At 39.0% G+C, this 13,767-nt stretch overlaps 1 protein-coding gene across 1 annotated transcript in view; it reads right to left on the minus strand.

Annotated features, from left to right (window-relative positions):
• Positions 1 to 2,420: 2,420 nt before the first annotated feature.
• Positions 2,421 to 13,767, minus strand: part of CLPTM1L (CLPTM1 like) — a 657,087-nt gene continuing 645,740 nt past the window's right edge. The window contains exon 17 of the mRNA XM_044065147.1: positions 2,421 to 4,726. Coding sequence (XP_043921082.1) covers positions 4,642 to 4,726 — 85 coding nt within the window. The 3' untranslated portion in view covers positions 2,421 to 4,641. The remainder of the gene's footprint in view (positions 4,727 to 13,767) is intronic.

Consider the following 13,767-nt stretch of genomic DNA (forward strand, 5'->3'; position numbering starts at 1 on the left):
TAAAGGAATTTACCTGGAAAGGGAAGAGCGCAACAGTTAAGAGGGATACCTTGATTCCTCCAATAGAACAAGGTGGCTTAGGATTGCCTGATTTGAAGAGATATTTATTTTATGTAGCTACAGCTCACATCCATAATACAAGCAGAAGGTTATAATTCAAAATGGAAGAGATGATGATAAAGGAGGGAGGAGTAAAAGAAATAGAGAGAGAGTTGGATTTTGGATGCAGATCCTTAAGCAGAATAACAACAACCATACATAATATTATGCTCATAAAGTAGTAGATAGTATTCTAAGAACTAAGCCAATAAGAGAATGTAAAAGGAGATTTTGCCAGTAGGGATGACTGCAAGCAGTGGTTCAGAAAATAGGCAAAATGGGCTAGAGAGGGAAAGGTGCTAGAGTGGGATGAGGCCAAGAAGATGTTTGTACCGCAGGCAAAAGACCGCCTTCCCTACCAGTGACGGATATCAGAGTATAGGCAAAGAGAAAGGGATAGGGGAATCTTAAATGAAAGACCTGTTCTGGTGGTGTTTTTAGTTGAATCGGGACAGAAGTGGCTTTTAAAGGGATAATTAGTAGGGTATATAAATTGCTGCATGATAACCATAAGAATCATTCATATGTTGTTAGAAAAGATTAAAGAGAGAGACTGGAAAATCAATTTACAAGAATGGGAGGACATAGATATGGCCCCGAAGTATGAGACAACATCAACTGGTTTAGGATCTTTGCTTGGAAGTCTTTGCATAGGTATTTTTATACCACAAGTAGACTTCTGATAATTACTCCTCAGGTAGATAGCAAATTTTGGAGGTGCGATGAGGAGGAAAAGAGATAACCAGGAACATATGATTTAGGAGTGTAGTAATGTGGCAAATTTTAAAAATGCCTTATCGAGTACACTGTCAGAAATATTGAGTGAGCAAATGGTTGTAATGAAGGACTTACATTTTTTTTTTTTTGAGCTGGGACACAGGATCTGAACTGCCTTGATTTAGTAAGGCCTTAAGTTTAATTTTGGCACACTCGCATATCGCCCACTCAGAGGCGATCTCTGCCTAACATACAAAGCTATGTCAAACCCAGAGCTGTTGGACATGCTCCACTTAAAGAAATCCCAATCCCTCCGAGCTACACGCTCTAGGGACCTAAACCTTGTCACCACAATAAACAGAACATGCTGGAGGGATAGATTCCTGCCCCAGAGACTTCCCGTACTCAGGAATAGACTACCTATTTATATCAGAGTTCCTCATTAGCACTCTTCAAGAAAAATCTTGATGATTGGATGGGAAATAGGAAATTCACCCCAGGGATCACTTCTGTGGCTCTGCTCGACAGCGGCACAGGAAAATAATTTTCTTGGGTGGCGAAAGCCAGGGTACCTTTTTGGCTAGGCTTATATAGGCCCTAGGGCTAATAGCCTAGTACCTACCTATGAACCTAAGTACTGAATATTGTAAAAGAGATAAAGAACTGGAAGTGGGGTCTTTAGAAGAGGGAAGGAGCTAATTACACAGAAATAAATGAAAATTATGGGAACAATACATGCAGAATAATGTTCAAGGGAGGAGGAGTGAGGTTTAAGGGAAGGAAGGAATTCAGCAATGTATGTAAAGTTCAAATGATAACTACAAAGGAAAGAAAATATATGTTATGTATAATGTATGTAAATGGAAAAAATTAATATTGTTTTATTTTCTGTTAATGTCCTCTTATGTCTTAAGCAATAATTTAATAAAGATGTTTAAACAAAAACCTTATAATAGTACCCACCCATGTACATTCAGCAATATCCTGTGAAGGATCAATTTTTATGGTTGAGCAGGCTTGCTTCATTTAATCAAACACCTGTAACAGAGAACTTACTAAAAACATTCTTAACAAGATACTCCTTAGATTTTGACAATCACAAACATTTCCAGCCCACCTCTAAAATGTCAGCATCACTAAAGCTAAGTACTATGCAACAAATGACTGACACAGTAGAGGTATTAGGAACTTCAAACCACAGAACTTGGGAGAAACAGCTATACTTCCTGCCTGCTCTTCCTGGTGTGAGACATAACATCAGCATGCAAGGAAAAATGTTTGAATATCCAAAATGGATAAAATGGCAAGGACATTAAGTCAGAACTGTAACATTATCAGATCTGTTCAATATCTATAACAACCAGTAGCTGGTAATTGCAGTGTTAGCATTCTTTACACACAAACTACACAAAGGCAATTAAAAAACTGAAATTCATTTAAAATGGGTAAAAGTCAATAGAATTACACAGCCCATATAAAGGCTGTGCCAGCCACCTGCCACCCTAAATCTCAAATTATCTACTGACACCTTCTCCAACACCTGGTCAATATCTGCTTCTAAACTGCAGTGCACACAATCACATACAAAATAAACACACCTGCTATCTTTTATTAGATTTTTATTACCATATGGAATGTAAAAACATATTCCTTTGAATGTACAGTCTGTTGCCGGCATTATGTTGACCATTATAATATCTGTTTTCAATAAGTACAGCAAGAAGTTTGATGCAATATAAGCTTTGAGATGCACAGCATTTATGGGTGTGAAGCTGGATGTTAAAGACAAAAGGCAACACTATGTTCAGTGTCAACAAATGTACATTTGATTCTCTCAAATGCGTTCAACATTTTGGGGCCTTAAAATCTGGAAAAAGATGATCTGTAGATCACTAAAATTGATGGTTTGATTACAACACTTGGAAATCACATTGCCTAACCAGTGAATAGAACATATTACACAATTTTAAACTGTAACATCCTGGTTACAATACACTCTCAGCAACTGGTGTGACCACTTAACAATACTTGATGGTAGTTAGATTTTTTTGCAAATTACACCAGTTGTCAGAGAGGTGTGTTTTTAATCTGGTTTGCTGGCTGTGTAAAGCACAGGAAAAAGGATTCAGGAAGGATTCAGGGATAATAAAAAATGGCAAACAGATAGAGGATGTACCACGCATTACTGAGTGCTCTCTGCTTGGCAGCAACTGGTAGAAAAAGACATGATGTTGGTCTTACAAGACAAGCACAATACATAACTTGAGCATTGAAGGCAATATGGTTAAGCATGACTGAGTGATGGAGAGGAAAATGGCAGAATGTTAATCACATTGAGTTACTATGGGAACAAATGTTTTCAAACAGAAATAACTGCATAAAAATTATTAAACAAATGTAGCAGTCTCAACATGCACACACAAATATTGCACTTTGAAAAGTACCATGACTTGAACAATGAAAAGGAATACTCAATAAATATTTATAAACTATAAGATACTCCTCCCTGTCAGTGAAAAATTCTTTCAGATCTATTATGTACACAGATTTTCAGCATTTATTACATTATGAAACATTAATTGCCCTAGTGTCTTAAACTCCAAAGGAGGAGAGGTAGCAATCACAACTACTGCCAGCTAGTAAGAAGTGGTCCTTGTATAAAAAAAATAAAAAAAATCTCTGATATGCTATTATGTAACATCTGACTCTGAAATAACAGCCTAGTTAACAGGTTTAAAGATAATGAACTGCTAACAGCAGGATGTTAACATGCATTATGACAGCATTTTGCCAAGGAGGCGGAAGACTGTAGCTTAGCAAATAAAGACATCAAGCTGCAAATGAATTATTAAACAGAGAGGTCCATGTATAAATTTAAAGTAGAACAATGAAAAATAATTATTTTATAACCACTTAAACAGTAGGATTCATTACTGGTGGTTACACTGCATATACTCACCATCTTTTTTTCATTTGGATATATCCATTTTTAAACTTTTCACTCAACAAAAATGTTAGTGCTATCATGAAAGTCTAGATGCCAGAAACAAAGTAGGAAGTACTATACATTTTTCTTTCTACCCACTTCAGTAGAAAGGTGTTCTCTCTCTCTTCCTAAAATGGGGAATTTAATATATGTAGGAAAAATAAAAAATAAAAACACTGTCCACTCCTCCTCTTGAGGCACAGTTACTCGTGGCTTTCTCACAGCACCAAATGTAGAGTCTTTCAGGTCTTTGCTACCCTGCTGTTGTTTAATACTTAAAATGTAGAAGAATGTTCCCAAACAAAATGAACATACAAGTAGAAAATAAAAACACATTCAAGAACAATTATCTCTCAACAATGGAATAAAGTTCATTCTTAAATAAAAACACAAAACTCTGAAATAATGTTTTGATGGTCACCAGTTTTCCTTTGCTGTAAAGAGGGTTGAATGAATTTTCATCATTCTGAAGAAGCCAGTTCATTACAGTTCTCCAAAAGAGATTAAGCTTCCACTTTTTCACATTCACTTCCCTGAATTACTGCTTCAACAGTTTTTAGCCTGGTCAATAGTCTCTTATAGTGCAGACTGATGAAACAGTTTTATTTATCAATATACCACACCTCCTTTACAATGATAAGAGGAGCAGCAACAAAATGTACAGAAAATATTTGATAAATGAGACATTTGGCAATGCAGAAAATATATTGTTCATGCAAATCCAAAGGAACTTCTGTAATGCCTGATCATAGAAGATCTCCAAGCGAGCCAATCAAGTGTCCAGGTTTACAGTTGAAGGTCATTCTAAGGATGCGATATCAACAACTGCAGCATTCTCTCTAATTTTCATGAGGTTTAATTTTAGCCCGATCTTCGTAGCTTTCACCATATTCATTTATTCTGCTTTTATCTACAGGATAAAGCCTGTAAAAAAAAATCGAAGGAAATCATCTGAAGAGTGTTATGTTGGGAGACTATCTCATGCATATTCCTGAAATGCTGTTCTGGTAAGCATTAATGTTGCACTTAATAAAAATAATCATGAGACAAAGAACTTACAATGTTCTCTTCCTGGCTGTGATATGGTTACAGCCAGCAGAACTGTCTAAAATCACCCACTCAGTATTGTGAACTGTTAACATAAATGATAAAGTTGCAACTCAGATGAATCATTTTAATGGCATAGAAAAAACACTTGAACCGTACATGTAACACCAGATTTAATTATCACTTCATCTGTACAGCTGGTACCATAATGGAAATCTAACAGGACTGGAATCAAGCCCCCACCCCCAAGATACTTAATTTATCACATGAAGTGGGGCTGGAAGAGTGGAAATTTCTAGATCACAAAAGTACCACAACTGCACAGAGCTAACTTACACCATTCTACTCCAACAACTTGGAAGTGTAATAAGAATTGAGAAAGTAAATGCCTTTAGACAGAAGAAAAAAGGAGAGATGCAGTTTTGTGAGCTTAATCCTATATGGCCATTTTGATTCCCTCAGTCTGCATCTGCCTACTATATTCTACTGTATGACTCAACATATCAATTAACTGGAGAGTGCTCCTGGGTTGTGCCTAAAAGAGAAACTTGTGTGTACTGTATTTTCTTGGCTAACAAATAAAAAAAGACATGGCTATGTCAGAAGTTAACTGAAATTTGATAGAATCAGAATAATCAACTCATGAAAATGCACTACCATACTTTGTGTGGAGAAAACCTCATATGGTTTCTCAGCTAACATTTCAATGATCTTTCTTCATTGCTCTCACCTTTCTGCATATGATGGTCTGTATAATACTTCCCATGAACTCTTGTTCTTGGTCTGTCAAGTCAAACATTTGGCCTTCCCTTTGTCTTCTTCAGCATATCATATCTTAAGTATACAGTGATACACCCCCCCAACCTGTTCTTGTTGACCCTGAAAACACCAACAACATATACCAGTCCCAGTACAGTGCCACCAATATTTCTGTTACATCTGCAGTGTCTAAATCACCATGTAAGTAATGTCTTTCAGCTTTTCCCGGTTAGGGGTTGCCACAGCGGAACTCCGGTCCGCTAATGATTGGCAGTGGATTTTTACGGTGCCAAGTTGCCAGCCCGATGCCCAACATTCAAAGAAAGTACACCCATTCACGCACGCACCTAACTGCAGGTCTTTAAATGTCACTCGACCGCGGGGAGGACATGCAGACTCCACACAGTAGGCGCTCCAGCCGAGAATCGAACGTGAGAACCTCTTGCTGTGACAATGTTGACTCCATAAACTTTTTAGGTACCACTGAAGTTTCCTCATATGTAGTCTCACATATGGAATTAGTAGAATGCAGGATGCCATGAACCCCAAAGCCTGCAGAATTTGTCTTGCAGATAACTGGGTTGTTGCCATTTGATTGAAGTATGTTGTCAGTTGCCTTTCTTTGTCTGGCGTAAGGTAAGCCATCTGGGCAGTTATATTCAAGCTTATACCCAGGAATGTAATTATTTGAGAGGGTACCAGTTGTGATTTCTTTTCGTTTATGATGTACCCTAGGCGTGCTAGAAGCCTTTTTACAAACGCCAGATATTAAAGAAGAGTGTCCTTGTCCTCTGCTTGAATGAGAGAGTCATCCAGATAAGGATACATCTGAATGCTTATTTGTCTGCAGAATGCAATTACTGATGCCAGGCACTTTGTAAAGACCCTGGGCGCAGTAGATAAGCCAAAGGGCAGTGCAGAGAATTGGTAATGCAAAAAACCAGCTTTGAAGCGGAAGTATCTTCTGCATGATTCCCTTATTGGGATATGCAGGTATGCCTCTTAAGTCTAGTTACTAACCAAGCATTCCTGCCTAGCATAGGCAGTAGCTGTTGTAAAGTCAGCATTTTGAATTTTGGAAAGCCCAGAAACGTTTTCAAAATCAATAAGTCCAGGGTTGCCAAGGTTGCAGACGTATAAACCTTCTTTCCCTATCTATCCTGCGCCCTGGAATCTCTACCACAGGGGGTAGGATTTTTGGCTGTAGAGGCCTGTACACCTTTGGGACCCTGTGAGATAGTTTCAGGATCAGCAGCAGGATTTTGGAATATAAATTTGTGGGAGTGAGGAACCCTGTAATATCTGTCTGGCTTACTAGGAGCCGGAGGTAGGAAATCAGGAGCCATGCTTGATTCTGAAAACTCATCATCAACAATGTCTAATACAGGAGGTATAGCCAAAGGCCTATGCTGAGGAAGAAGGAAATCCCTAAGCCTCTTTTTTGATTCAGAGAAATCCTGACTCTCCCAAGACTCTCCCAATGAAAATGTTAACTTAAAGTATGCAAGGTTTCTCCAAAAGAATAATCCTCAGGAGGAGATGCGGATGGGATGGATTCTTCTGCATCTGAATCCTCATAGGGTGGTATAGAAAATTCCTGATTAGAAGAAGAAGAATCAGAAGAAATAGAAACCTGATCTGAAGATTAATAATCAGTGTCTTGCCTAGGCCACTTAGCGGGGGGGGGGGGGGTTGGGAACCCCTGATCAAGGTAATTAAGTCCTCAGCCATTTTGATCATCTGTTTTTTAGGCATAGGGGCCTGAGCACGTTGCTCATGCATTGTTTTTTTTAGACTTAGAAGATGTTTTTGAAGCTGGCGTCAGTTTTATATAAAAAATGTTGAGGCCTGAAAACACCCTCAGACGGCGGTGCCAGTTCAGCGGCTCCGGACCCATCCAAGGGAGAGACATCTGCGGGTTCAATACTCTGAGAATCTCGCGGCATACCGGACTCCGCATGGGTCTCGGTAGAGGCCTGCGACAGTAGCGAGTATCGAGGGTTGCGAAAGCGCCTCACTGAGTACTGGCGAACCGGCAACTGGCTTAGGAGAAGCGTCGTCGATTCTGGACCTCAACGGTCTGTCTCTGTCTTTTTCTTTGAGTTTTTTGTGAACTCTGGTAGTCGGATTGCTAACCGACGACATTTCAGGATAATTAAATCTGGATCCAAAATATTGTGAAGCAAAAATATACAGACGCTTAATAGTGCGTTGGTTAAATCTAGCACACAACCGACAGCAAGGCACGTTATGATCAGGGCCTAGGTAAGGAATACAGTACAAATGAAAATCTTTATGAGGTATTTGCTTCCCACAAGTAATGCAATTATTAACTTTTACTGACATCGGTAAGGAGCAAGAAAAAGTTTCCCCAACGGGGTACTTAACTTTAGTTGAAGACTTCGGTTCTGAAACTCGAATGAGAAAATTTCAGCAGTCGGCCGGCCGGCACTTGCGAACTGCTTCTGCTTCGGGCACCGCATGGCAAGAAAGACTGAATAAAATGGCATCGGCCATATGTTTTATACCCCTTACGACTTGACGTCATGGAAGTGGAGACAGCAACCGACGCAGAACCCAAGACTTTATTATTCAGGCCGACTGAGGGCAACCTGCCAGCAGATTACCCAAATGTAATGACTGCAACAGTGAAACATGAAGAACATCACTGCTGCAGGACTAGCCACCCGCTGGTGTAAACCTTGGCTCTAGATGATTGTCATTGTTGAAGTGGCACCTGACCCCATGCGCAAAAATGGGAAAAAAAGGGGTTGTGGAGGGGCTGCACATCTGAGTGACTACTTTCAAGCACTGACACTGAGGCAGAAAGGTGATGGCATTTATGCACTGTTTATAGAAAATGACATGGAATTTAAAACTTTCAGATTCCACATTCAAAGAAATGTTTCAATTTTTAACTTCATTCTGAGGAAAATCAAGAAATACTGAATAAAATTGTGACATGCATATTGTAAGGGATTTCATTTTGCATAGCATTCTTGGTACTCCTGGAAAAGTAAGGTGTGTCAGCTAACTCAGGTGATGGAGTGTAAGTTATCTTTACATCTTGTTAAGAAGTTGAGGTAGATGAAAGTAGGAGAGGATAGTGGCCACCAGATGAATACAACAACAGGACTGAAGGCACTGTACAGGACTGTACTGGAGAAATAAGAAATGAATCACTGACTAAGCTTTCTACTTGCAGATCAGTGGACACAACATTTTGCATAGTGATAAGATGAGATCATACATACAAGCAGTAAATATGAGATTTTTTCATGGAATAGCTGGATTCATTCTCTATGACAATGTAATGAACCTGTCAATCCAGAAGGATCTTGGAATACAGAGCCATTGCTCCTCAGGGTTAAGAAAAGTCAGCCGAGGTGGTTTGTGCACTTTGTGAAGATGCCTTCTGGGTGTGTCCCACGGAAGGTGTCCCATGCATGGCCCACTAAGAAAAGTACTAGGGCATACCAAAGACACAGAAGGACTGTACCTCTTGTCTTGACTGGGAATGCCCAGAGATCTCTCAGAATGAGTTGGGCACCACTGCTACTAGGGCCGGGGAAGTCTGATGTAGCCTGTTTAACATACTGCCATCACAACCCTCACTAGAACAAGTGGTTTAGAAAATGGATGGACACAAGCAGTTGGCATCCTATACCATATGGAAGATTTTAAAACAAACACAAATACAGCTTGGACAGTGATTTATGAGTATCCCTCTTAATTAGGTTCATAGGAGATTACTAGACTACTTGCTTAATAGCCATTGCAAGCCTAGTGATTATTACCCAAAATTTACTTGATTTTTAAAGTTTCATAGTTGTTTACCAGCCTAACAACCATAAGAGCCTTTTTAAGCCTATCCATGTATCCCAAATTTCTGACAAGTTCTACTACTCTCGGTAAGTGTAAGAAGGGGTTTGGGAAGTGAAATATTTACAAGCAGGGGGACTGGGAGATGAACCATTTACAGGCTGCCTGTGTCCAGGGATGAATGTCCTTTTTCCTATTCAATTGTCCAAGTTACACTTGAATTGGGTTAGGGAGGAATTTTGCTTCACATGGATGGGGAGCCTATTCCAGAGAAGAGGTAGTCTCTGCATCATGTCCTATAATATCACAGGCAATTAGAATGGGTAATTCTTGTGCTGTTTGTTTTGTGGATATGCAGGAGGTCAATCAGAGTGGTGTCTGACGGTGCCTTATATGCCAGGCATAGATCTCCCCCTCATCAGCCTACAGGAGACAGAGTACAGGGATAGGGCTGTGAGGCTGTCTGCACAGGAAATGTTACCCCCTGTATTCTTTTAATGAGGAACCTCTGTGGACATACCAATTGTTGGATATGCCTAGTTAGGTACATACCTAAGGGGGCACTGTACTCTATGATAGGTCTGATGAATGCCACATACAGTGGAACAATGACTTCCTTGGACTTCAATGCCATACCTTTGTTTATAAGTTGCACAGCACAGAATGATTTCCTCGATACCGTAGACGTGACAAAAAGCTAGATTACTGTCTGTGTGTATCTCCAAGTCCCTGACTACTGGGTCAGCTCTTAGGGATGTGTTGTTTAATTGTTGACAAGTCTTTAAGATGAAGTTACAGCACTGATAGGATCACCAGTTGGTTAAAATGTTAAAAACAAGTTGTTTAACATGATTAGAAAAGGATCTAATGATAAACCCATCATGACTTACAGAAAGGTTAAAAGTATTTGAAAGAAACAATGTAGCACTTTGTAAAAACTCAAACAGCTACATTCTACAATAAATTATTTACAAATTAACTGTGAGCAGTACTGGCCGAGTTACACCCGATAAGAAATTAAATCAAAACCACATAGCTTGTAGGAACACTTAAGAGACTGCTATTATTTTTTGAGGGTGTCTGTGTGTGGGGTGGGGTGAGTTAACCAAGATAAATAAATCGGTGTACTGCAACTCCCTCGCAACTAGGTTTTATGAAAAAAACAAACAGAGGACCCAATCTTCTCTGACTGCTCTAAATCTTCAACAGTTGTGTAAGACTGGTTCTTCTCCCACAGTTGTCCCTTTTATTAATTTTGACAAAACTTCTGACTTTATAAGATGAGACTTTGGTTTGTGTTATATCTCTTTGGGCACCAAGAAGAATTTCTAGCTGTTTGCAAGTTGCTATATTCCCAACCTATGCCACAGATTATTACAAACATTTCCCTCATTTTTACCTAAGACAGAGGTACATATCAGGAGTGCCAACTTTTAGCTATGTTGTTCATTTACTGGTGGAGATGTTTAGTTTGTAGATAAGGCAGCGGTTCTCACTGGGATTTTCCACATTATAGGTGACAAAAGAATGATTACTGTATGATCTGAAAATGACTATGTACTTTGGCGCTCACACTCACAAAGTTCTTTCAAAGGCCTTAAGTGTCTCTGATAAGTCTGGGGATCTCTGGTTTAGGAGTCAATTGGGGCAAAACTGTGTTCTTCCTTTTAAATGAAAAGTGTACAGTTTTTTATCAAATGACAGTTGGATAAGGAATCATATGGAGCAAACAACACGTGTTCCTTCCCTGGTAAAAATGATCAAAGACAAAATGGGTTATTAGATAAGTGGAAACTTCCCTTACTGGCTAATATTACAAATATATAATTGCATATTTTTCCAAGTTTTCATTTCTAGGCAGACATATTGCAGTGATGGACTAGAATACGTCTCATATTTTATTAAAGGTAATTGTCTCCTGAGTGGGAAGTTAAAAGTTCATGTTTTCTTTTAGGAAAGGAGGACTTCGATTGTCCAATTTCAAAAGTTACGGCAGGGAAGCAGTCTTAGTCCATGCAATACACACTAGGTGCAATCTGCATTCCATCTGGATATGGTCTGAAAATTTTCTATGCACGTCTCCACCTCAAAACCTCATGGCAAGGAATGCAGAAAGCTGTGGAATCCCAGGGGGCACAAGGACAGGACTTCAAGATGGCATTACCACTGGAAAAAAACAAGAAAATACCTAACCTATGGGAACTATCTTAAGTTCTTATCTTGATTCTGAGGCTAGGTGGTAAACCTTGCTATAGATGGAAGAAATGAGACAACAAGCTGGAGTTAAAAGCAGATTAATCAACACTTCAGTTACTTAAAAAGGTCATCAGCTTAATCATCTTGTACACCATGCTATGGGACCTTTTTTCTTGGTACAGTTACAACTCTGCTTGGCCAAGACAGTCCTTGAATCAAGCAATCAATCAATCAAATCAGGATCAAGTTAGCATCTTAAATGCTGATGCATAAAAGGTACTCAAACACTGGTTATCAAACCAGAGTCCTAAGACAAGGAAGGGAGGGAATGAGGTCAGCAAACTAAGCAACTTCACCGGCTTATATACACGAGAAAAAAATGCAGTACTTTTTATAAACTAATGGCTGTTGAACTTCTCCATTTTGGAAATCTTACAACACTGATGAAAACTAGCATTTAGTTTCCTGAGTTGACTCTAACAACTTTTTAAATTACAATTTAAAAAGACTAGTATATTATTTTTATGGGTTCATAGGTAAACACTAGGCTATCAGTCTGCAGACTATTAAAAAATTAGCCAGTAACCAAAGGTGAGAATCAAACACTGTAAATTCTACCCGAGGTAAAGACCTTAACCATTATGCTAAACCCTCCACCATAAACAGTGTTACATGTCATCTATCCCAGACATAACATACAATATCACATTCTGCACATTCAGTCACTGCTAAGTCATCTCCAATACTGTACAGCCACACACGAGGATTACTGTACACAAACTGAAGGAACAGAGATCCAAACCTACAACTCTCACCTCTGTTTGCACTACAAGCCTGAACCCTACTTGCCTAGCTAATTCATATTGGCTTTTTCAGCTCATTTTTACTTACTAGTTTTCCAAATCTGTTAGGCAGACTAACATGCCACTGCAAAATTCCCCTTTTTAAGCAAGCTGTCTTGACACACACACACACACACACACACACACACACACACACACACTGAGTTGAATAGGTCACAGTATGAGCTGATGCTTTGCAAGAAATATGTTCATCTTGTATATTTTTCAACTTAAATGCAAAACACAGATCAATGCACAATTATTAAAGACATGCTCACTATTTATCATATTATAATAGGCTATCATCTATCTAATTAATGCAGGTTCATGATCAAGTGTCTTTGCTGCTCATTTTGCTGTTTCAAGGTCAGCCATGAGGGAACTGAACTGATAAAATGGGACGGAATACACAGGTCCTATAAATGGACAGAATATAGGATAAATGATGTAAAACAGGATTTTACCATGTTTTGGAGATACTGAGTGGGAAAAAGAATATTGTTTTGGACAGGTTTCTACTTCCTACCGGGAATTTCCCCATCATTCGTTATTGACTGCAATACTGTATTTGGTAAGAAAGCAAAATGGTGGAAATATCTGTAACTGGTATGGGCACTAAGGCAAGGCAAACTGGCACAACCCTTGAAGTGCACAGACTGACTGCCCCATGTTAAGGGGAACTGCTAAAAATAATTTTATCTCTTTGTTAATATAACATGGCCATACAAAGTTTATGAGTGTTTATGGGAGAATTGGAGTGGAAGGGCCAGCTACAAAGAGCGCTTTTAGAAAGGGACTACAGGGTGATGTTAAGTTTAAATTACAAACTTAAGGATGCCCCACTTCACTACTCTTACATACTTCAAAAAATTGCATTTCTGGCACCTTAACTTAGAATCCTCAACTAAAAGAGGGAAGGCAGGTAACAAATATTAGAGATGCAAAAAGGAATCAGCATTTCTAGCACATGTGATATGGTCTTGTCCCCTTAGTCGAAGTATGTGGGAAATGATGCAATCTGCAGCTGCACATGCAGCTAGAATTACTCTCCTGGATCTCTCAAAGTAGTTTCTGGTTTCTAGGCTTATTAAGGACAGCCAAGCTTTGGTTACTGAAATGTTTGAATCTTATTGTGCTATCAACGTAGGCACTGGGGGAGGATTTCATAGTCAGTTTCCAAGGATTACATTGCTATATTAAAAGTCTACAGAGAACACATTTTAATACTCTGTTGTAAATCAGTACAAATGAGTTCTGGTCTATATTTCTGTACTGCTGACAATAATATTTAACAACCTT

The sequence above is a fragment of the Protopterus annectens genome, chromosome 3.part0 (assembly GCF_019279795.1).
Source record: "Protopterus annectens isolate FY-2018-M chromosome 3.part0, PAN1.0, whole genome shotgun sequence".
In the NCBI taxonomy this organism is placed as follows: Eukaryota; Metazoa; Chordata; order Ceratodontiformes; family Protopteridae; genus Protopterus; species Protopterus annectens.